Source organism: Rhinopithecus roxellana, chromosome 11 (genome assembly GCF_007565055.1).
Source record: "Rhinopithecus roxellana isolate Shanxi Qingling chromosome 11, ASM756505v1, whole genome shotgun sequence".
In the NCBI taxonomy this organism is placed as follows: domain Eukaryota; kingdom Metazoa; phylum Chordata; class Mammalia; order Primates; family Cercopithecidae; genus Rhinopithecus; species Rhinopithecus roxellana.
In genome coordinates this window covers 58399566-58423808 of record NC_044559.1, presented here as the reverse complement: position 1 = coordinate 58423808, position 24243 = coordinate 58399566, and the positions used below count along the sequence as shown (strand labels likewise).

General features: G+C 44.3%; 2 protein-coding genes across 2 annotated transcripts in view; one reads left to right on the top strand and one right to left on the bottom strand.

Annotated features, from left to right (window-relative positions):
* Positions 1-2342: 2342 nt before the first annotated feature.
* Positions 2343-24243, top strand: part of LOC104653785 (microtubule-actin cross-linking factor 1, isoforms 1/2/3/5-like) — an 86078-nt gene continuing 64177 nt past the window's right edge. Inside the window, 10 exon segments of the mRNA XM_030940156.1 lie at positions 2343-2482; positions 2675-2825; positions 8685-8762; positions 9369-9530; positions 11184-11286; positions 11921-12018; positions 13639-13764; positions 16223-16249; positions 16251-16376; positions 18561-18715. Coding sequence (XP_030796016.1) covers positions 2343-2482; positions 2675-2825; positions 8685-8762; positions 9369-9530; positions 11184-11286; positions 11921-12018; positions 13639-13764; positions 16223-16249; positions 16251-16376; positions 18561-18715 — 1166 coding nt within the window.
* On the bottom strand, positions 19686-20285 carry LOC104665655 (10 kDa heat shock protein, mitochondrial-like). The gene is made up of 2 exons (XM_010367548.1): positions 20235-20285; positions 19686-19943 (listed from the first exon to the last, which is right to left on the bottom strand). Exons 1-2 carry the CDS (start codon positions 20283-20285, stop codon positions 19686-19688), a joined length of 309 nt encoding a protein of 102 aa, XP_010365850.1.

Below are 24243 nucleotides of genomic sequence, written 5' to 3'. Positions count from 1 at the left end.
CCGACAACAGAGCAAGGCTCTATCTCAAAAAAAAAAAAAAAAAAAAGAAAGACTGACTCAATCTATGAGATCTATGAGATGGATATGAATATAATAAGCTCTACTTCTCTACTTTTCAGCTAATAAGACGGGCTGGAGAAAGAGTGAGAATTATGTCTAAGGCACTAGTAAATGGCCAAATATGGATCTGAACCTAGATCTGTATAATGTCCTATGTACTCTGGTTATTACTGAAAAATGACGTTCCATTAGAATTATTTTGAGAAAGCCCCACTCTAATTTATTATACTCAAGCTAGTATACCCCTCTGAACTAGTATAGCATGTAAACAGTATACATTCTCTGCCACGCAGTGGCTTGAGCTGTAATCCCAGCACTTTGGGAGGCTGAGGTGGGCGGATCTACCAGCCTGGCCAGCACGGTGAGACGTTGTCTCTACTGAAAATACAAAAATTAGCTGCACGTGGTGGAGGGCACCTATAATCCCAGTTACTTGGGAGGCGGAGACAGGAGAACCGTTTGAACCCAGAAGGCGGAGGTTGCAGTGAGCAAGATCACTGCCACAATCTTAGCTCACTGCTGCCTCAGACTCCCAGCCTGGGCAACAGAGTGAGACTTGGTTTCAAAATAAATAAATAAAATAAAAATACATAAATAAATTAAAAAAAAAATAAAATAAACTAGTACAACATTCTAAACTAGTAGTATACTCCTCCCATGCATAAAAACAGAAACAACACCTATAATTATCAGTAATTGTTGTTGTGGATCCAACTATCTATGTAAGAAGCAAAAAACCCACAGCAACAGTTGTTGTCATCGTTGTCACAAACTTAATTACTGGGTAGAAATGTCTAGTGCTGCAGCCAAACAGCATAGGAGGAGCCTTTCCCAGGACTGAGTGGAAGGAGGGAAACCTAGACTATTTCTGGGTCTGCCTTGAGCTTTCTCTGCTGCCTTGGTTGGGCAAGTGACTTTGGCCCTTGGTCAATGTCCTGGTGTAAGATGGGGCTAGCACCACTGCACTGATTTGCTGGACAGGTGGTGGAAAGTGGTGGTCCAGGGCTGGGAGAGGAGAGGAAGGGCAATGTTTCCTAGGAGAAACTGCACTGTGCTGGGGCAGCTGTGGTGCTGCAAAGCGCAGGGAGTGTGGCAAAGCGGACGAACCTCGTGTCTTGTTCTCCTTGTTTTAAGATTGGAGGTGGAGTGGGATGGATGGTCAATCGCCAGCTCTTCCAGCTCTAAGTGCTCAAGTTCTGCGCCAACCCAGGACAGCTTGATTGCTTTCACGTCCCTTGGAAATAACTGGCAAAAAGAATTTCACATAGTCTGGAATGGGCTTGGGACAGGGACCATCTTTGCTGACATTTGTCATTCTTTAAACATAATGACATACATTTATTAAGGAATCATAGTCCATAACTAAGACAAAATGAGCTTCAGCTAAGTTCCCTAACTCGGTTCACGTTCCCTCAGAACTTCTCAAGCCCCGCATGTCACTCATCGCGGAGTCAGAGCCTTCCTCGGGGTTCAGGCGTCTGCGTTAAGCGCGGGCACATCGTGGGGATCCCCGCGTGAGATTTCTCCACGGGCGTCAGAATAGACTGTTCACGGATTCGCGTTAGGATTGCTTATGCTGCAGAACTTCAAAGAAAGAAATGTATCAGAATTGCGATGTTTAAGGTCTCAATCTATTTAAGCGAGTGGGTCAGCGGAGGGTCAACAGGAAACTTCAAGGTAAACAGTGACAGCTGGAAAACGCCGTCGCTCACAGCTTCCCCACTGCCTCCCCAGAGCAGACTATTAATTCTTGCGTTTCAGGCAGAATCCGCCGCTGCCCGACCCTGCAGCCGAGCTAGGGAGCAGGCAGGGCAGACACGCAGCAGAGCAAGCTGCAGGCTCGAGTCCCCGAGGGCGGAGGGCTCGGGCTGGAGCCTCCGGGGCGATGAGGAGGGGACTCGCCGCGCTGAGCAAAAACTGCTTTCCCCGGGAGCGCCTGCACCCGAAACCCTCCAGTCCGAGGAAGGGGATTAAAAGTGACAAAGGAAAGGGAAGGGGGGGGCTCCGTGGAGACCTCTGGAGGCGTGGAAGGGGCGTCCCCGAGGAGGGGCGAGCGCAGCCCTGCAGGGTGCTGGGCGGGCCGGGTGAAGGAGGCTGGGGGACGCCCGGGCCAGGGTTGCTGGGGGCAGATGGCCGCCTGCCCGGGTTGGCGGTGGGACCAGGGGTCCCGCGCCTCCGGAGGGAGGGAGGAAGGCCGGCCCCAGAGGGCGGTGGCGGGGGGCGCGGGCTGCGGTCGTGCGCTCCGCCCCGCGCGGGTAGCCGGCCGCGCCTCCCCCTGCCGCATGTGCGCGTGTTGTGTGGCCGGCCCTGCTCCTCTCCCTCCCCTCCCCTCGCGCCGTCCCCTCCCCCAGCGGCCCCGAGCGAGCGCCAGCGCCACACAGCCCCGGGCCGCCGCCGGCGAGCGCGCCGAGACGCCGAACAGGTGGCCGGAGGCTGCGGGCGCCGCGGCGGGGAGAGGCGAGGCGAGCCCCGGGCGAGGCGAGGGTGGCCGGGCCGGACCGGGCATGCGAGCTGAGCGGCTCGCCGGCGTCGCCGCCGCCTGCCCTCGCCCTAGCCGCCTCCGCGCCCAGCGTCCCTGGTCCCGGCCCCGGCTGCTCCGGCTGCGCTCGGCGAGGGGGCGCGGGCCCGCCCGCGGCGGCGGCGGCATGAAAGTGACCGTGTGCTTCGGACGGACCCGGGTGGTCGTGCCGTGCGGGGACGGCCACATGAAAGTTTTCAGCCTCATCCAGCAGGCGGTGACCCGCTACCGGAAGGCCATAGCCAAGGTGAGGGGCCGGGAGCGCGGGCGGGGAGGGGGCGGCGGCGGGGACGGCGCCGGGATCAATATGGCGCTTCCTGGAAGGGGGAGGAGAGGCGCAGGAAGGCGGGGAAAGGGAAAGTGCGGCCTGGCCGGCCTCGCGGGCGCCCCCCGCCCCGGGCTGCTGGCGCCAAAGTTCTCAGCGCGGGCCGGGACGCAGCCTTGGGGGCACTCAGCCGGGTCCCGCGGCTCCCGCCATCCCCCTCCCCAACCCCCTCTCCCCGGGAGCTCCGGCCTCGGGAGCGCGGGGCGAGCCGGGCAGCGGCGCTCAGGCCGGCCGGCGCTTCCCTGGAGTCTGTAGAGCCAGCCAAGCCCCGAGCCGGCGCGCAGGGGGCGCGGGCCGGGAAATCCAGCCCCAGGCCTCTCCCAGCTCCCAGGCCCCGCGGGCACAGGCCGGGGACTGGGAACTTTTGGTGTGAGGAGAGTTCCGTGACTGCCCTCCCGACGGAGGCGGGCTGCGAGCCTTCTGTCTCCTCTCCCTTCCTCGGGCGGGGGCGGGACCGCGGCGGGGGGGTCTTTTCCTCCACTTCCCCCGCGGGCAGGGGCGGGCAGGGGCGCGCGTCCAGGGGCTGCAGGGTTTGGGGAGTAGCGGGCTTGGGATCGGGGAGGCGTTCCCGGGAGGGCCACCGCTGGCACTCCGCACTCGCTTGCGAGCATTTACTGAGCTGATCCCCCTTGCTGGGCTCTGGAAAGCACAACCTTGAAACAGTCGCGGAAAGAAAAGTTTTCCTGCGAGGACCTCAGCTCCTACCTATCCTGGGCTGCTTCCATGTGGCTGGGCTGCGGAGCCGGGCCTGACTTCAGAGTTGAGTGGATTTCCCTTTTTCCTGCTGTAGTGATAACATTGTCTCCACTTCACAGCATTCCTCTACTGTGTCAGAAGTGAAAAGGCATTTTGTTAAATTGTTTTACCGACTGTGTCTGTGTTTGACAACAGCCCACGCTGAAGTTTCTCCCAAGCACCCGGGTATATTTCCTTTGTAGTAGAGTCCTCTTTAGTGGGGAGTGCATTCACTTCGGTGCAGTATTTCCCATTTGTTCCCGACAGTGGCCTGGCCCCTGTGGGCTTGGGGGCTGCAGATGACGTTGGAAAGTGGCTTGGTCAGCCCTATTGAGCGTACACAGGGTACTCCGGTGGCATCTTCAGTTCTCTCAGAAATTAAGAATACAAAGCTTTTTAGACTGCTGTTTTGCTGTTAGTATACACTGGAAAAAATAGCATAAATTTGGGCTTTTAAAGATAATTTTGGGGGACGTTTAGGAACCCGGCACAAGGATGGAAGACTTTGGCTTTAATAGCTCTGTTATGTTCTTTACAGTTGGTTGAACTCTTTTATTGAAAATCAAATAAAATTAGTGGGAATTGGGTACCTGTGTATCTTACAAAGCTGGCAAAGGGAAAGAAAACCATCTCAATGGGCATTTACCTTTTTTAAGTGTTGTTTATGTGTGACAGTTCATGCTTTAAGTGTTCCGAAAGAGTACTCAAATTGTTCAGACACTCTGCAAACCAACAAAATACTTTGTGCAAGGAAAGAGAAATAAAGTAATATGCACTCTGCAGTATGTCTAGGCTCCTGAATAGGGAGAGGGTGATCGACATTTTCTTTCACTTTATTAATTTTATGTGATTAAAATTGTTTTACCTACTGTGTCCCATGTTTCATCGTGCACAAAATAGACATAGGCTGAACTGCCTATTTGACAGTAGTTCAAATGTAGTTGTTTGAGGCATTCGTTCCACAGAAATTCTGAAGCTTTGACTGTGTCCACAGCACTGTTCTGGGTGCTGGACATCTAGGGGACCCACCGGCTGTGAGAGGCTGAGCAAGAGGCTGTGCAGTCCTCCAGGTGAAGGTGCTGGTGGTGACATGGGGAGAAGAGGGGCCTCTGGGATGCTGGGTGGCTAAAGCGCAGGGCCTTGGTCACAGACCTGGTCCTTGTTATTAACAATTAGCAGTGGTTGTTTCACAGGGCATAGAAAAGGGAGTGCAGTTTTCTTACGGGTGTCTGGGAAGGTGTCACAAAGAGAAAAGGGGGCCTGTGAGCTGAAGGAAGGGAGGGTGATAGTGACATGGGAGTTGGAGATGAGAGGGAGGGTCAGAGATGGATCAGGGGTTCCAACGCTTACATGCTCTTTAAGTACAACTTAGAGTTCAGTAGGTGAATTTTACCGGGGGCTTTGCAGTATACCAAGTTCAATCATTGGAACCCAAGACTGTTGACCCTCAAATGTTGCCAGAGCTTGAGTGTCTTCTAGGTCTCCTTTTTCTCGTTTTTATTCTGAAATTGCTAGACAATGATTGAGATTAATTTTCAGTCTTCCTTACTACTTTTCCCATTCTATATTAAGTGATGAGGAAGTGATATTATGTATTTAACACTGTTTTAAGTTTTATTCCCTGTTCCTTACCGGTATTGCCTAATAGAACAAGAGAAATTCTGTATGAAGAATTAAGTGGCTGGATAGTTGTGAAGTGGTGTTTAGGTTGCTAGGTGACATGTGGTGTGATGAACTCCCATCTGGTGGGGAAAAATGTGGGCAGATCGTGTTTATGGCTTTGTATAATAACCAACCAAGCCAAAAATAAAAAATAAAAAGGAAAAGAGAAAGGTCCCAACTCTCAAATCACCAAGGCTTTCTCTGCAGTAAACATTTTCTGGTGTGGTGGGGCTAATTTTCTGGCATTGCATCTGGGCTGTTTTCTCTTCAGGTTACACAAATCAATTTTTCTGGATAGTGAAATGTCATGATTTAATACTAGACATGTCCTCAGTGAGTAGATATTTGAAGGCTTACGCTTAGTCATGTGTGACATTTCTTTTTTCCTTTCATGAAAGATGTTTTGTGGTTGTGATCACTGATGAGTGGGAATAGCTCTTCATCCTCATCCACCCATCTGCATTAGGAGCCTTGCTGAGGACAGTGCGGTGCTAGACATTGGGAACCATGTTACATGGACCATTCTCATGGTGGTGTAGGATGGGAGGATGGACTGTGTCTGCATCTGTTCTTCTGTGCTTGCGACCTGACACCCATGATTATGGTGCTGAGCTGCAGCGCTAAATGTGGGGTCGGTTGAAGGGCTGCTGTGTATAAAAAGTCATGCTGTATGAAAAAAATATAAGATTGAATTCGTGCACATTTTTAAAACAAGTATAATCTAGGAGACAGGAAGAATATATAACAGTGTAAATAACAGTAGGTGGTAGCATTATTGGCACCAGTGTGATACAGTCAGTAATCGCTTCTGAATATTGGAGATGGGTGCTATCATTATGGGGTGTGTGTGGGAGTCTCATTTAGTCACTAGGATTTGAACTGGGCTTGGTTGGTGGGAAGGCTGAGCTTGATATAGGGCAGTGCTTGCTAACTGGGTAAGGCATCTGCCTGCAGGGGCAGATGGGCTCTGGGTCTGTAGGTCTGCAGTTGGGGTCTAGGTGTGTGAATCTGCAGAATGTCTGCTACGATTCTGAGAAGTGAAAGGGAGGGCATTCCAGGAAGGCAGTATGGACAAAGGCAATTCAGGCATTCAGCCCAGGGGGTCAGGATCAAAGTGAGGAGGACTGAATGCCAGGGCAAGACCCTGGGACTTCATGCAGTAGGAAGGACTGTGGCATTCAGCTTAGAGTCAGGGTAACAAGTAGTTCTAGGAGGATGACCTGAGCAACTGAGGTTTGTATGGATAATTTCTTAGCATTTCAGTCTAAATGAATGTTGCTGAGTGACCAAAAGGGGAAGGAGAGAGTGAAGGGCAAAAGTGAGGGCGAGGAGGTGCTGGAACCCCGTTGCCGTCTGCTTCCACCTCCCTCATAGCCTGTAGCCTCTCAGCCTGTAGGGGAGCTTTGGATCAGGTTTGGTGACCTAAGTTTACAAGCCATTTAACCTTGGGTGCACCAACCCTATAGAGCCCCATTATCTCAAGTGGAATATTCCCTGGCAGGGTTAGTGTAAGTATTGAATAGGATGATGAGAGGGAAACTCTGAAGTCCTGAGCCCAGCCCATACTAGCTGCTCCGTAAAGATGAATGGAATCACCAATATGTTTTATCCACCAAGCAGTTTTACACCCTGGGAACTTTACCAAGTGTCCTACTATTGCTGCTTGGATTTTTCCCCTTTACTTAAAAAGGCAGCATGTAATTTCATTGAAGGATGGGTAAGAATGTTAGATTGAATGATGTGCAGCACCACAATCAGGAGAACAAAATTGTGTGTTGCATGTGTGTTTGGGCTGAGGAAGTAAAAGCTGCGGTTGTTGGCTTGATTACAGGTTGATTATTGGGGCCTCTGGCTTCTGTCCCCAAGCACATCACTTTAGAGTGATTTAATGGCAACCTGTTGTTATTACAGGTTGAGCATCCCTTATCCAAAATACTTGGGACCACAGAAGTGTTTTGGAGTTTTCTGGACTTTGGGATATTTTTGTATATCTAATGAGATAGGTTGAAGATGGAACCCAAGTCTAATGTATTGTTAGAATTTATGTATGTTTCCTATGTACCTTTTATACACTGCATAAAAAGGTAATTTTATGCAGTATTTTTGTGCTTGAAAAGAAGTCTGTGTTAAGTACTTATATGTGGAATTTTCCAGTTGTGGCGTCATGTGGGTGCTCAAAAAGTTTCAGATTTTGGAGTATTTGGATTTTGGATTTTTCAATTAGGGATGCTTGACCTGTGTTTTTTAAAAAGTTGAGTCCATGGACAGAAACTTTTGAAAATGTACTTTTTTAGTGGCGGGATACTGTTGATTAGTAACATAATGACAGTCATGGTTTTTGTGAAAAATCTTGTGGTTGGTTTGGAATTTTTCTGTGAGTATGTGTATGACTGCATGTTATTCATTTACAAGCGTATTGAAACTTTTAGGAAAATAGTTGTATTGTTGCAGAGATTGAAAGAAAATAGAGGCGAGCATAAAAATAGTGAAATGAAAGCAGCTTTATTATTATTTTTAACATTTTCTGCCTTCTCAAAAAGGAAAAAAACTACACAATTTTGAAAGGCTGATCTAAAGCATTCAAGTCACATTGTCCTCTGGTGCTGAAGCACCTTTGTTCTGCGTTCTCCAAGTCCTGCCTTCTGAGCACAGCCTGTTCCTGTAGGGACCCCTTTTGCCTTCCAGCCACCCCCTGGGACTCACAGACCCTTCGCTGCCTCTGTTCTGGCATTTTCTGTTTCTTCTGCCTGGAACGTTTGCTCCCTCCTTGCACTCATTCGTGAGTCTCGGCCCATACCAGCCATCTCTGGGAGGCTGGCTCTCCGTCTCAAGCTGCTAGAGGATGTTTCTCCCTGCCTGCTGCCTTACTAAAAAGAAAAGTGATACTAGAAGCTGAGAGGTCAGAATTAGTAAGTAGTGGATGCAGATCCAAACTCAAGCCCTCTGCCTCTATAAATTCAGGCACTTTTTACTTCCCCATCTGCCTGCAGTTGAGAGCTGGTATAGAGAAACTATTCACACAGTTTTCTCTCTCCTTCAGTTTCTGTTCTATCTTCCTATTTTATATTTCAACTCTTACCTTCAAAAAAACAATTGAGTGGGAGTCATCAGGCATTAGTTTTGCTTAGAAGCTAGCTACCAGAATTGCTGGAAACATGGGATAGTGAGGTCTGTTGTTTGTAATTACCATGCTCAACAGTTGCCCACTTAGTGCTGCTCCAAGCTATAAAATGTGACTCAGAAATTTGTTGTCCAAGCTTCTGTTTTCTTAGAGCAACCAATCCATATCTCTATCTAGACATAATATTTGCATAGTTGCAACAATAACACATAGTTTACTTACTCTTTCTCTAATGTATTTTTATTTCATTCTTTTCTAATCAGGGAAAGATGTCCCAGAATTTCCATACCAGCTATGCTGAAACTCTTAGAAAGCTGGAGACACAGTATTGTAAATTGAAGGTAAGTTTCTGTCGATTGTCTTACGTTCTGCTCATACAGAGTCTGGTGTCCACCAATCAATTCTCTTACCTAATTCAGAAATCTCCTGGTTTGGCCCTGTTTTGGTTTTCTGCTTATTAGGTTATGCCATTTACTATGCACTTATTCATATGTATTATAACATTTTCTCAGTTTTCTTAATGGGTCAGAAACTACTGTTCTTGAAAGTTTTAAATAAATATAACCTATCCTAGGTATTATGCTTTAGCAAACCTGTGGCTATATGCACTTTGAGAGACTAAAAGTTTGAGATTGTAGAGAGGTGGCTTTCCCTCTGATCTGTTGTTTTTCATCCCTGTTTATCAAGATTGTCCAGAGTAGGACAGCCCAGGACCATTCTTTATCCAGGGAGCACCACAAAGGCCTTATGAATTCTGTCTTCTACTTAGGATTGACAAGAGTTCTGGGAGTCTTATATCAAACTTATACAAAACTTGAATCCATGGGGAAAAAATCCAGAGATTAAAAGCAAATTCATTTCCTGAGTTACTCTCTCCTTTGATGTCAAATGTGCTATCTTCTACACAAAGGCTAGCAGTCTAACCTTATAATCCTTGCTTTGTCTAGGAAACTTCTAGCTTCCGGATGAGGCACCTTCAGAGCCTACATAAATTTGTTTCTAGAGCTACAGCTGAGTTGATCTGGTTGAATGAGAAGGAGGAGGAGGAACTAGCATATGACTGGAGTGACAACAATTCCAGTATCTCAGCCAAGAGAAATTACTTCTCTGTGAGTCTAGCACAGTGGCATATTTATTTAACAGCAGAAGGAGACAGGGGCTAGTCTGCTGAAAGCTTGGGTGGCTGGAGTTGCATTCTGCTAGATAGAAATAGGGGCCCTACTCAGTGCATCCATGCATGTGAGAAGTGTAAATGGAGAGAGGGACAGTAGAACCCTAGAATTAATTTATCTAGAATGCATTTAGAATGGCAGTGTGGTGAATACAGCAGCAATCTGTAAATTGAGTCATTTCAGAAGCAATACAGCTTTGTGGTTAAGATTATAGGCTTTGGAGCGCCTAAGTTCAAATTTTTATTCTTCCACTAACTAGCTCTGTAACCTTGGGAAGTCATTTGATCTTTCTGGATCTCCATAAAATGAGATAATAGCACTACTTCAAAGCTATCCCCTTCCCTAATAGCACGTATTCCCAAAGGGTTGTATAAAAGATTAAGATTTAATAAGCTAACCTAGACAAAGCATTTAGTATAGTATTGTTTAACTGGGATATACTCTGGACTTTCCACAAATTTCTGAATTCTCCTTAATTCATTTATTAACTTTTTTGTTTCAATCTCTTTGTTTGTAAAATGGGAAGGGAAATTTAACATTGGACAATAGGACACTGCTTTTTATTCTTTTCACTGAAAGATGTAGACAAGTTAGGATTAGTTTTTGCTACTTTTAGTATTTTCACACTCAGAAGATTTTTAAAGATTTTGTAAACTATGCAAATAGGGAGTTTCTTGTTTTTGTTTTTAACATGCACTTTAGATACTTTAGAAGGAAGAATGCATACTATAATACAATAAACAGGCTATGTGAGAACTGAAATTAGGCTATAACAGAGATATGAAGAAAGTGCTCTGAAAGCATAGTAACGATCAGTATCCAGCTTCACAGAAGAGCTGGCATTTAACTTGGGTCCTGCAGTTAATAGAATGTAGTCAGTGGAGAGCATTGTAGGCTGAATAGTCTAAGCAAGGCCAGCCAGTCACTGATACCCATGTCCTGGTGTGTCATGTACTGGTGTGGGTGCTGATGTGCAGGAACTGTCCACTCCAGACAAATTATCTCCTTTCTGTGGTCCAATGCTCATTCTGTGTTCCCGCATTTTACTCACATCTGGGTCAGGTCCCATGTCCTTTGTGAATATTTTCCAGTAATTCTAGTGTTTGTGCCCTTCTCTGCAATCCTCTGGCATGCACTGTTTATACATCTCATTTTGCCACCAATTCTATATTGTAGGTTCCTTTAAAATAGGGGAGGGAAGGCCAGGCACGGTGGCTCACACCTGTAATCCCAGCACTTTGGGAGGCCGAGGTGGGCGGATCACGAGGTCAGGAGATCGAGACCATCCTGGCTAACATGGTGAAACCCCGTCTCTACTAAAAATACAAAAAATTAGCCAGGCGTGGTGGTGGGCGCCTGTAGTCCCAGCTACTTGGGAGGCTGAGGCAGGAGAACGGCATGAACCCGGGAGGCGGAGCTTGCAGTGAGCCAAGATGGAGCCACTGCACTCCAGCCTGGGCAACAGAGCGATACTCTGTCTCAAAAAAAGAAAAAAAAAAAAAAATAGGGGAGGGAACACAGCTTTTATTTATGCTAGCCACTCCCCACTGCAAAGGGCACTTATTCTGTAAAATTGAATTCAATTTTCAGGAGTTGACAATGGAACTGGAGGAGAAACAGGATGTGTTTCGTTCTCTACAAGATACAGCAGAACTACTTTCACTTGAGAACCACCCAGCCAAGCAGACAGTGGAGATGTGTGACTCGAGAATATGTGGAGGTCAAATGTTGAGAGGTTGTTGTTATAAAAGTGTTCAAATTAGAGACTTTGTTCAACTGAAAGACTTCGAGGAAGTGTCAGGGATCATTTGTCTTGGGTCTTCTCTCTTTTAATTTCTGACTGTTCCTGTGTCCCTCAAAAGCCTGCAAACATTTCTGTTAGTCTGAGGAGACTGCTGAGAGAAACAGTAGAAGGTACATTGGCTCCCAGCTTTCGGAGAAAAAGCAGACCTGACCATATTTCTTCAAGTAACTGTCCAGACAGATCCTGACTTGACTCTTGTTGGTGTGGTGCCTTTGCCAAAAGAAGAGAAACAGTGGAAGAATTCTGGAGGAATTTATGCCTGGGTTTTGCTGCCTGGATCATTTACTTACAACTGAGTGTGGAAGAGGCCTTTTCTATGTAACGCCCTCTAACAAAACCATTTTGGATTAAAGGAACACCTCTTACACATGGGAAGCATTGAGCAGATGCCAGTTAAGTATCTCCACATCTTTTCTGTTGGCTTCTCGATCATTAGCAGAGTTGTACTTGGAAAATAGGATTGCACATAAATATATTGAGTCTGTTAAACTCATGCCCTTCTGTCTGTGTGCTTGTTTATTGCAGGCTTATAGTGCTGCTGTCCAGTCCCAGTTGCAGTGGATGAAGCAGCTGTGCCTGTGTGTTGAGCAGCATGTGAAAGTGAATACTGCTTATTTTCAGGTATGATGGATTTCTGTGTTTGTGTGTGTGTGTACATATGTATGTTGAAGGTGAGATTACAAACACATCTGCATTAGTGTGCTTTTGCTGTATAAACCACCACCTTAAAATTCAGTTGCTTAAAACAATAGTCATTTAGATAGCTTGTGATTCAGTAGGTGGGCACTTTGGGCAGGGCTCAGCTAAGTGGTTCATCTTATCTTGCCTGTCTTACTCATGGCTGCAGACAGGCTGGGGGCTGGTTGGTCCCAAATGGCATTGCTCATGTCTAAGAGTTGGCTAGGTGCTGGAGCACCAAGCCGTGTGTCTCTAGCATCCAGCAGCTTTCTTCACGATGTGGCTGTGTTTCATAAGCAGCAAGAGAGAGCAAGTCCTAGAGCACAAGCCCTTTTTTTCTGCTTCTGTCACATTTATTAATGTGCCTTTGGTTAAAGCCAGACATGTGGCTATGCCTAAATTCAAGTTAAGGAGAAATAGACTCCACTTCTTGATGGTAGGAGCTGTAAAATATTATGATCTTTTTTTTTCTTTTTTCAGTCTGTCAGAACATGAAAGAATGTACTGCTGGTCGGGCGCAGTGACTCATGCCTGTAATCCTAGCACTTTGGGAGGCCAAGGCGGGCAGATCACTTAAGGTCAGGAGTTCAAGACCAGCCTGGCCAACATGGTGAAACCCCTTCTCTATTAAAAATACAAAAATTAGCTGGGTGTGGTAGCACACACCTGTAGTCCCAGCTACTTGGGAAGCTGAAGCAGGAGAAATACTTGAACCTGGGAGGCAGAGGTTGCAGTGAGCCAAGATCACACCACTGCACTCCAGCCTGGATGACAGAGCAAGTGTCTTAAAAAAAAAAATGTACTGCTTATTTTCAGGTGAGGTGGGAGGAGGAAATAAGCCGTTATCTCTGTTTTTGCCCTAATTTTTTTTTTTTTTTTTTTTTTTGAGACGGAGTCTCACTTTGTCGCCCAGGCTGGAGTGCAGTGGCGTGATCTCGGCTCACTGCAAACTCTGCCTCCCGGGTTCACGCCATTCTCCTGCCTTAGCCTCCTGAGTAGCTGTGACTACAGGCCCCCGCCACCACGCCCAGCTAATTTTTTTTGTATTTTTTTAGTAGAGACGGGGTTTCACCACGTTAGCCAGGAAGATCTTGATCTCCTGACCTCATGATCCGCCCACCTCAGCCTCCCAAATAGCTGGGATTACAGGCATGAGCCACCATGCCCGGCCTTTTGCCCTAAATTAAATATTCTCCCTGATTATTTATAATATGAATTGAAACATTTGATCACTCAACCTTAGGTTTTTCATGAAATACACCCCACAGCCAACTACTGTACCTAGCCAGAAGTCAAGAGGAAAGAGCAGTGATTTCTGAGGGGGTGAAACATCTAACTTTTCTATAGGGTAGGGTTTGGGGTAGTCAACACTAATATTTTGATGCATGGCTTTTTAAGCCCTTCGGTTTATGTTTCAGTGGTCCTTGTAATGAACTCTCACTAATCCAGTAGGGTGTAATCAGCTTTGCTAAGCTCTGCATGGTAAAATTGTTCTTTCTCAGTTAACATTCCGGGTGTTCTGATGTTTTGAGCAGAAGGCATCCTTCCTTTGTATTCCCATAGTTCTTCAGTGATGCGCGAGAACTGGAGTCATTCTTGAGGAACCTCCAAGATTCCATTAAACGAAAATATTCCTGTGACCACAACACCAGCTTATCCTGCCTTGAAGACCTGCTCCAGGACTCCATGGTGGGTGTTGCCTCAGTGGGGATGATTACTTCTGAGAAAGAGAGTAAACCATATCAGCTGCTGCTGTTTATATCCTTGAAAGCTCCAGGGCGGTGGGCCGTTGTTGTAATAAAGTTTGGCTTACATTCAAATAGAGTTTAATCGATGTTGTTCTGTCTCTTTCCTTTTTTCCTTTTCTTTTCTTAAAGAAGTTGCTAATAAGATTTCTTTGGGTATGTTATTGAAGTAAAGGCCTAGTCTTCTCCTCTGAGCCACTTTGAGCCCCTTATACTTTCTTTGCATTTTTCCTGTTTTAATGTAATAGTTGGAGCCAGGGATGAGGTGTTGAGCATGAAAAAAAGGTTGAAGGGGATTAGTTTATCAAATTCTTTGTTACTCTCATATGCAAAAAAAGAACTAAAAAAAACAAAAACAAAAACAAAGAAATACACCTAAGTCAAAATTTTCCTCCTTGGTAGTTTTCTTTTGGATGATAATTAAAATTGATTTTAATTCAAAGAAACATGTAATGTAATATTTGTGCAGTTATTTATGAAGCAATATTAATTTTAAGAAATAGTTTTATATTCAGTATTTAGTTCAAATCAATTTTATATTCATTTTCTCCAATGAATTATTTCTTCAGGAGTGCTGGTAATTAGCGGAAAGACTACTTGTGTTTAGTGAATGTACGTTACACAGAGTTGGCAAGACAAGGCTCAAGCTATACCTCAAATTAAGATAGAAATGTATATGTAATAAGGAACTTACTTTTCCTTTGTGAGAAGCAAGGGGAACCTCGCATTTCAATAGAAAAGTCTAAATAAGAGAACTAGAGTAACCCAAAACAGTTCATTTTTTTTAGGGGGTAAGATTTGAGCATTTGTGAATATAAGGTTTTTTTATTTTTATTTTTTTACACTTTCAGGAATTGTAAACCTATGAGTGGTTTTACATTCACCTGGGCAAATAGTCTGTTAATTTAATTTGGAATGAAGGATGAAAACCTGACTTTTCAGATGTTGTCTCTAAAATGTCTCTCTCGGAGGTACTACAAATATGAAGGAGGAATATAATCCTTGGCTATTATCTCCTCCCTCCCACAGAGTACCTTCTGTCATAGGGTAACTCCTCTGCAATGGTTGTCATAGTTGTCATATCTTCTCTTCTCGAGGGTCGCTGCTCTGTTCCCTCCTCTCCAGGTCAGGGTCATCGGGTTGGCGGCGTCATCGGGGCATGGAGTCACCTGGGTCTGTTCCTCAGCTTGTCCGTCAGGTTTGGGAGCATCTGTCCTGGCTTCTGGTTCTTTTCTGAACTTTTACCATGCTGAGCACTTGGTCTCTGGAGCTTGAGCTGTTTGGCTGTGGGCTAGACAGAAATTGACATCTTATTTCAAGGAAACTGAAATGGGTAGACCAGCTCTCAAGTATGGAAATGTGGCTGTCGCCCTGATGTATTCCATTCCTCTTTCTTAACTAATAAGTTAAAGTTGTATTTCTTCCAATCATGCTCCCGGGGACAGGCACAGGTAGTTTATTTAAGCATTTCTTTTTCTTTACTTGCATATTCTTAGTTCTTTAATGGCGTTTCCTAACATTATTAACTCTTTACTCTCATCGCATCTATATCCATCCTAAGAAAGCCATCTTCTGGGGAGACTTTTACACCTCAAAATGGGCTTGAAACATCCGGGTTAATGGATAAAGTTTATCTTTTACTCTTTAATGGAATTAAAATGGTTTACTACCAATTTTGTTAACAAGAAGTTTATTCGTTTTTAAGATTATTGGATTTGCAGAGATTTGAGAGTTTCAATTTTGCATGATACTTCTTTCTAACCAATCAAATTTATATGAATATAGCACAGCAAATACTGAGAGGTAAACCCTAAATCATTTGTCTTGATACCTTCACCAACAGCATTGTTGGCTGAAGAGCTAAGATCTTTCTCTAGAAAGCTTGACTTAATTTAGGAAAATAAAATATTTAGAGTAGAGCTTGGGAGATATAATTATTTTTAAAAATTTAAATGAGTATAACTAGCTTCTCCTAAGCAAAAAGGGAAGAACTAGTTTCTACCAGTGAGAAATTGACTAATAATAATATACCTATTACTGATTTTAACTTTCATGTTCTCTGAATCATGTTTAGATAAATTTTTTATTAGCTATATAGCTGTATTTGGAAGCTAGAAGTATTTGTTTTTATTTTGGTTTTTGCATGTGACTTTATGGTTCATTGAAAGTGGCACAGGGAGAAAGCTGCAAAGTTTGAGTGCAAAAGCACTTGATAGAAGACAGAAACATTCTCTCCTTTTTTCTTTATCCTTGTCTAAGTCTTTAAGATGGCTCCACCAACCATCCCTACTTAACTGAGAGATGACATTCTCTGAGGGAGTGGAGTATTCAGTTTTCTTTGTTAACTTAGTCACCCTGAGTAGCAACATTAATGTCATTTTGTTTTTCTTCTCATTTTGTAGGATGAAAAGGAGCAGCTTATACAGTCTTAAGAGTTCCGTTGCCAGACTCGTTGGGAGATCAAAAACCATTGTTCAGCTAAAAGCACACAGTCCAGACCATTTGTTAAAGAGCACCATTTCTGTTAAGGCCATCTGTGACTATCGGCAGATCGAGGTGAGGAGGTAGAAAGGGTACCTCTGGGACACAGAGGGAAGGAAGAAAGAAGGGAAGCCTTCAGTTGGGGTTATGATGATAAGGAAAGATCAAATTACAGAGTTTTTAAAATTTAAACATGCTGAAGTCTCTCCTATCATTAAAAAAAAAAAAAAAAAAAACTAAAAACTTCAACCCTATAATCTTGACCTGCTCCCTGCCTCAGTGATTGGCATCATTATCTACTCAGTTGCCTAAGTGTTGACAGAGATGGTACTTTGTAGCACCTGGGAGATATCCTTGACTCCCCCACCCCTCTTATCCTCCACAGCTAATAGGACCATCAAGTTTGTACTAATTTGTAAATATCCCTTAAACATACTTTTTCTGTCCCTGCTAGTATTTCCCTAAGAGCATAAGCAGCTGGGTGCAGTGGCTCATGCCTATAATTCCAGTGCTTTAGGAGGCCGAGGCGCGTGGATCACTTGAGCTCAGGAGTTTGAGACCAGCTTGGGCAACATGGTGAAACTACATCTCTACAAGAATCGCTTGAGCCCAGGAAGTGGAGGTTGCAGTGAGCCAAGATCGCGCCATTTGCACTCTAGCCTGGGTTACGGGAGTAAAACCCTGTCTCAGAAAAAATAAAAGGCATAAGTTTATTTCACTTGGTTTATTGTATCAGCCTCCCCATTTAGTGCACAAAGGATCCTACCACCAGCATGTTCTTTTTTTTTTTTTTTTTTTTTGAGATGGAGTCTTGCTCTGTGACCCAGGCTTGGAATGCAGTGGCACCATCTCAGCTTACTGCAACCTCCGCCCCCTGGGTTCAAGCAATTCTCCTGCCTCAGCCTCCCAAGTAGCTGGGACTACAGGCATATGCCATCACTCCCAGCTAATTTTTTGTATTTTTAGTAGAGACGGGGTTTTACCATGTTAGCCAGGATGTTCTTGATCTCCTGACCTCGTAATCTGCCCGCCTCAGCCTCCTAAAGTGCTGGGATTACAGGCATGAGCCACCGCGCCTAGCCTTTTTTTTTTCTTGAAATTACAATCCTATGCTTAAATCTTATACTAATTACTCATTGCTCTTGGGGAAAAGCCTAAACTCCTTACGGTGGCTTTAAGTTCTTGAGTAATCTGTCTTTACCCCTCTAGCCAAGACTGGGTCATATCCTTTATTCCCTGGTAAATTGCATTTGTCACACAGTATTATAACTACATACACCACCAGAATATGTGGAAATACAGACTATGTTTGTCTGCTTACCACTGTACCTTTTTATTTATTTATTTATGTTTTGTGATAGTGTCCCACTCTGTGCCCAGGCTGGAGTACAGTGGCACTATCATGGCTCACTGCAGCCTTGACCTCCTCGGGCTCAGGTGATCCTCCCACCTCAGCCTCCCGAGTAGCTGGGACTACAGGCATGCACTGCTATACCCAGCTAATTTTTGTGTTTTTTGTAGAGATGAGGTTTTACTATGTTGCCTAGGCTGGTCTTGAACTCCTGGGCTTAAGCGGCCTGCCTACCTTAGCCTTCAGAAGTGCTGGGATTATAGATGTGAGCTGCTGTGCCTGGCCAATTGTACTGTCTCCAGTATCCTAGCACAGAGTAGACGCTCAAGAAATATGTATTATACAAAAGAATGAATGAATTAAAAAATGGAAAAAAATAAAAATTTAAAAATGGGACTGCACTTTTGTGTGTCTCGATATTTCTGCCTATAAGTTAGGGATAATAATCTTGATCACTTGTCTCTCAAGAGAAAGACTTGATAATTCTAAAATGCTTAAATGTTTTCAGGGGTTTGGGTGGTATAGGAAGGGGGGAGAGGAAATATCATAAAAACAATGTTTTGATTATTCACGTTCCATTAGTTTTTACTCTAGTGGATTTTTGTGCTGAGATCACTCTTGAGCCTTTATAGTCTTATTATAACTTTCATATTCTGGGTTACTTGACATGTAACATGTATTTAATACATACTTGTTTCCTTGATTTATTTGGTGTCACAGTTTTTCCTGTGTTGTAGATTTATACCCATTATCTTTTGGCAAAAATGAGAAGCCCTCACTAAGTGATAGCAGAAATTTTCTTACGCAGATTTTTTTCTTAAGGATTTGATAGTTTTGGGATGAGGCACCAGGTAATAATGGGTTGTTGCTTTATCCATTAGCAATAACTGGTAAATTTATCTCTTCAGATTACTATTTGCAAAAATGATGAATGTGTGCTAGAAGATAATTCTCAGCGGACCAAATGGAAAGTGACCAGCCCCACAGGGAATGAGGCAATGGTGCCATCAGTCTGCTTCCTCATTCCCCCACCCAATAAGGATGCCATTGAGATGGCCAGCAGGTAACTTGGCTCAGCTGCCACTGGTACACCCACCTCTGCTGTTGGCCTCGGTGAACCAATGGAGGGATGAGTGTGCATTTGTGATCTTCTTGCACACAGTTGTAAAGTTCCTCCTGGGAGAGGCTTCTCATTGGAGATATCGAGTCTCCTACTGGCAGTCACATAGTAGATCTTCAATAAATACTTCTGTTCAACTAGAGTATATTCAGTGATATTTCTTTTTTAAAGAACTCTTGCTTATAAATAGTTTACTCTCAAAAGATTTTTTTACCAGCCTGGCCAACATGGTAAAACCCCGTCTCTACTAAAAATACAAAAATTAGCTGGACGTGGCGGCGCCTGCTTGCATGCTTGTAGTCCCAGCTACTCGGGAGGTTTAGGCATGAGAATCACTTGAACCCAGGAGGCGGAGTTTGCAGTCAGCTGAGATCGCACCACTGCACTCCAGCCACCTGGGCGACAGAGCCAGACTCTGTCTCAAAAAAAAAAAAAAAAAAAAAAAGATTGGGCTGGGCACAGTGGCGCATGCCTGTAATCCCAGCACTTTGGGAGGCCAAGGCAGGCGGATCACTTGAGGTCAGGAGTTCAAGACCAGCCTGGCCAACATGGTGAAACCTCGTTTCTACTAAAAATACATAAAACACAACAAAAAAAAGCTGGGCATGATGGCAGTCGCCTGTAATCCCAGCTACTCGGGAGGCTGAGGCAGTAGAATTGGAGAATCACTTGAATCTGGAAGGTGGAGAATCGCTTGAACCGAGATTGCACCACTGCACTCCAGCCTAGGCGACAGAGGGAGACTCTGTCTCAAAGAAAAAAAAAAAAAGGTTGATTTTTTTTGGGGGGGGTCATTAGTTATCATTAGTTTATTATAAAAGAGAGATATGGAAATTGTTTACATGATGAAAGATTTCAGAACTTCAGTGGAATGGCCAGCTTCACGTTGATGCCATTTCAATAGTGACTTATTTCACTCTACATACTTTCTAAGAATGTCATTGTCTTTAAATAGGAAATAATCCTTGTCATCTAGAACTACTTTGGTGCCTCCATATTCTGGGAGAAGAACTTTATCTCCGACTTTCATGCTAACTGGTTGAATCTCTCCACCCTTTCCTTTAGAACCTGATCCAACAGCAACTACTGTTGCTTGAAATACTTTTCCTTGAGATTTTTCTGGAAGCATAATGCCTCTTTTGGTTATAGTTTCAGCAGCACTCCTTTCAAACTTTTTTTTTTTTTTTTTTTTTTTGAGATGGAGCCTTGCTCTGTTGCCTAGGCTGGAGTGCTGTGGTGTGATCTCAGCTCATTGCAAGCTCCGCCTCCCGGGTTCATGCCATTCTCCTGCCCCAGCCTCCTGAATAGCTGAGACTATAGACGCCCACCACCATGTCTGGCTAATTTTTTGTATTTTTAGTAGAGACAGGGTTTCACCATTTTAGCCAGGATGGTCTTGATCTCCTGACCTTGTGATCCGCCTGCCTTGGCCTCCCAAAGTGCTGGGATTACAGGCATGAGCCACTGCACCCAGCCTGAGTGGAAGAAACTTTCTAAATGCTTGTCCTGCCATGACTCTCTCTGCCTGAGACTCTGATTTTTTTTTTTTTTTTTTTATGGCAGCTAATTTTCTTTAATTTTTTTTGAAGTAATATATGGGCCGGGCACCATGGCTTATGCTTGTAATCCCAGCACTTTGAGAGCCTATTTTTGGATTACTTGCGGTCAGGAGTTTGAGACTAGCCTGAGCAACATGGTGAAACTCCGTCTCTACTAAAAATACAGACAATTAGCCTGGCGTGGTGGTGCACAATTGTGGTCCCAGCTACTTAGGAGGCTGAGGCAGAAGAATTGCTTGAACCCAGGGTGTGGAGGTTGCAGTAAGCCGAGATTGCGCCACTGCACTCCAGCCTGGGTGACAGAGTGAGACTCTGTCTCAAAAAAAAAAAAAAAAAAAAAATATATATATATATTTATATGTATGTTTATGTACATATTTTAGAAAGCTGGGTTATACTACAAAGTTTATTATAATAAAAATTAGCTATCACCTCTCCTGTCCCAAAGTTCCACTTTCCAGAGTCAACTGTTTTCAGCAGATTTTGCTGGGTTATAAACCCACATTTCCAAATATAATTTTTTCCTGCTCTTTCCTTGTTTGTTTTCAACTTCAAAAATTATCTATTAACTTCTTACTCTAGGAAATTAACGTTTAGCTTTCTCTACATGCATATATGCATACGCTTCTTTCATCTTCCAAATGTAGTTATGTCACAGTTTTTGTTTAAGTTGATATTTTTTGTTTTATTAGTACATGCATTGTTTAAAGCTGAGCCAGATAGTACTCTAGGGGACTATTGTGAGGCGACTGTGCCTTACGTCTCTGAACTCATCCTCTGCCACTCTCCTTGCTTGTACTTAGCTGCAGTCACTCTAGTCTTTCCTCTGTTTCTCACACACAGACAACATATTCTTGCCTCGGGGCCTTTGGACTTCCTGCTTGCCTCTGATATTTACATGATTCACTCCCTCACTTTGTTCAGTTTATCTTAGAACCCTCATGGACCACCATCCCCACTCACTGCATGCCACTCTCTGTCTTCTTTACTCATTTTTTCTTCAGAACTTTTAATACTGCCTAACAGATTATGTGTTTGTTTGTTCTCTCCTATTACAGATTTTTGTCCATTTTGTTTACTTCTGTATCTTTAGCACTTAGAACCATTCCCAGCACATAGCAGGTATTCAATAAATGGTTGTTGAATGAAAGAATGAATAAGTAGGTGAGTGAATATATTCACGAATAGATTATTTTATTTACTTTCTTTTTTTTTTTTTGTTTTGAGACCGAGTCTCCGTCTGTCACCCAGGCTGGAGTGCAGTGGTACAGTTTGGGCTCACTACAACCTCTGCCTCCTGAGTAGCTGGGATTACAGATGTGTGCCACCACGACTGGCTGATTTTTGTAGTTTTAGTAGAGACGGGGTTTCATCATGTTGGCCAGGCTGGTCTCGAACTCCTGACCTCAAGTGATACCTGCCTCAGCCTCCCAGAGTACAGGGATTACAGGCATGAGCCACTGTACCTGACCCCTGTTTTATTTATAGGCATGAGCCACTGCACCTGACCCCTGTTTTATTTACTTTCTTATATGATTTTTGTTTCCTTGGAGTGGGTAATCGTTTTTGTTTTTTACTTTGCTTAGTTGTCCCCAAACTCTCCTACCTTACTGTAAAAGGATTCCCAATATGGCCAAACACCACAGACAATTTTCATATTTCTTTTGGAAACATTTATTCTAGACCATTCTATCTGTGTGTGTGTGTGTGTGTGTGTGTGTGTGTGTGTGTGTGTGTACCTGTTCTGTAGGCCTGATTTGGTCACATCTCTGTGATATTTCACACTATGTTGGACCCACTGATTGCTAGATTCCAAGTCTTATTTATTAGTGTACTCCTTGGTTTGGTGGATTACACTCTCCAGTGCCTTATTGAAAAAGGCTGCCGGGTGCGGTGGCTCAAGCCTGTAATCCCAGCACTTTGGGAGGCTGAGACGGGCGGATCACGAGGTCAGGAGATCGAGACCATCCTGGCTAACACGGTGAAACCCCGTCTCTACTAAAAATACAAAAAACTAGCCGGGCGAGGTGGCGGGCGCCTGTAGTCCCAGCTACTCGGGAGGCTGAGGCAGGAGAATGGCGTAAACCCGGGAGGCGGAGCTTGCAGTGAGCTGAGATCTGGCCACTGCACTCCAGTCCGGGCAACAGAGCGAGACTCCGCCTCAAAAAAAAAAAAAAAAAAAAAAAAAAAAAGAAAAAGGCTGAGTAGGAGGTAAATTTTTTGAGACCTCATATCTGAAAATGTTTGTCTTCTTCTTCCTCTAACTGGCAAGATATATATTTTTTGGAAATTATTATTATTATTGAGATAGAGTCTTGCTATGTTGCCCAGGCTGGAGTGGAGTGCACAATCTTAGCACACTGCAGCTGCCACCTCCTGGGCTCAAGTGATTCTCCTACCTCAGCCTCCCAAGTAGCTGGGACCACAGGTGCATGTCCCCATGCCCGGCTAATTTTTGTATTTTTAGTAAAGACAGGATTTCACCATGTTGGCCAGGCTGGTCTCGAACTCCTGACCTCAAGTAGTCTGTCCGCCTCGGCCTTCCAAAGTGCTGGGATTACAGGCGTGAGCCACCATCCCCAGCCTGGAAATTATTTTTACTTTGAACTTTGAAATCATTGCTCTATTGCTTTCTAACTTTCAGGATTTCTTGTTTAGATGTATAGTGCCATTTTCATTCTTTCTCTCTCTCTTTTTTTTTTTTAGTCTTACATAATAGTAAAACTCATCTTTTGTCATGAGCAGTACTATTGGTTTTGACAAAGGCTTAGAATTGTTTATCCTTCACCACTATCATGATACGGAACAGTTTGATACTTTCACCTTTTGAAAGAAATCTTTATTTCTCTGGAGGTGTTTAAATGCTTCTCTTTGTCTCTAATCTTGAAAAGGGATGCTGTACCTTTGAGTCTTTGTATTCATTATACTAATGAACACAAACTAGAAACTTGCTTTCAGGTTTGAGGAAGTTTTTTCTTGCATGATGATGATGATGATGATGATGATGATGATGATTTGAGACAGTCTCGCTCTGTCGCCCAGGCTGAAGTGCAGTGGTGCAATCTTGGCTCAGTGCAATCTCTGCCTCCTGGGTTCAAGCAATTCTCCTGCCTCAGCCTCCCGAGTAGTTGGGACTTACAGGCACGCACCACCACAGCCAGCTAATATTTGTACTTTTAGTAGAGACGGGGTTTCACCATGTTGGTCAGGCTGGTCTTGAACTGCTGACCTTGTGATTTGCCACCTTGGCCTCCCAAAGTGCTGGAATTATAGGCATGAGCCACCACGCCCAGCCTGGATTATTTCTTTTTTTTCTTTTTTTTTTTTTGAGATGGAGTCTCGCTATGTCACCCAGGCTGGAGTGCAGTGGCGCGGTCTTGGCTGACCGCAAGCTCTGCCTCTTGGGTTCACTCCATTCTCCTGCCTCAGCCTCCTGAGTAGCTGGAACTACCGACATGTGCCACCACGCCTAGCTGATTTTTTATATTTTTAGTAGAGACGGGGTTTCACTGTGTTAGCTAGGATGGTCTCTATCTTCTGACCTCGTGATCTGCCTGCCTCAGCCTCCCAAAGTGCTGGGATTACAGGCGTGAGCCACCACACTGACCTTATTTCTTTAATTATTTTATTCTCCTTTTTTTTTAGTTCTTGCTTTTAAGAACTCCCATTTGTTGAATGTTGGACCTCCTGAACTGATTTTCTAATGTTCTCTTATTTTCTTTTTTGTTGTTGTTGTTGTTGCTTTTTTATATTTTTATTCTTCTTTGAGATTTCCTGAACTTTGAATTTCAACTCTACTGAAATTTTAGTGGGACTTTTGGAGAGAGGGAAGATTAAACTTGCGGATTTAATGCCTCTTGTTTAACTGATGTCCTGGCTTCTAGTTTTCCATCCTGTTCTTTATATCTTGCA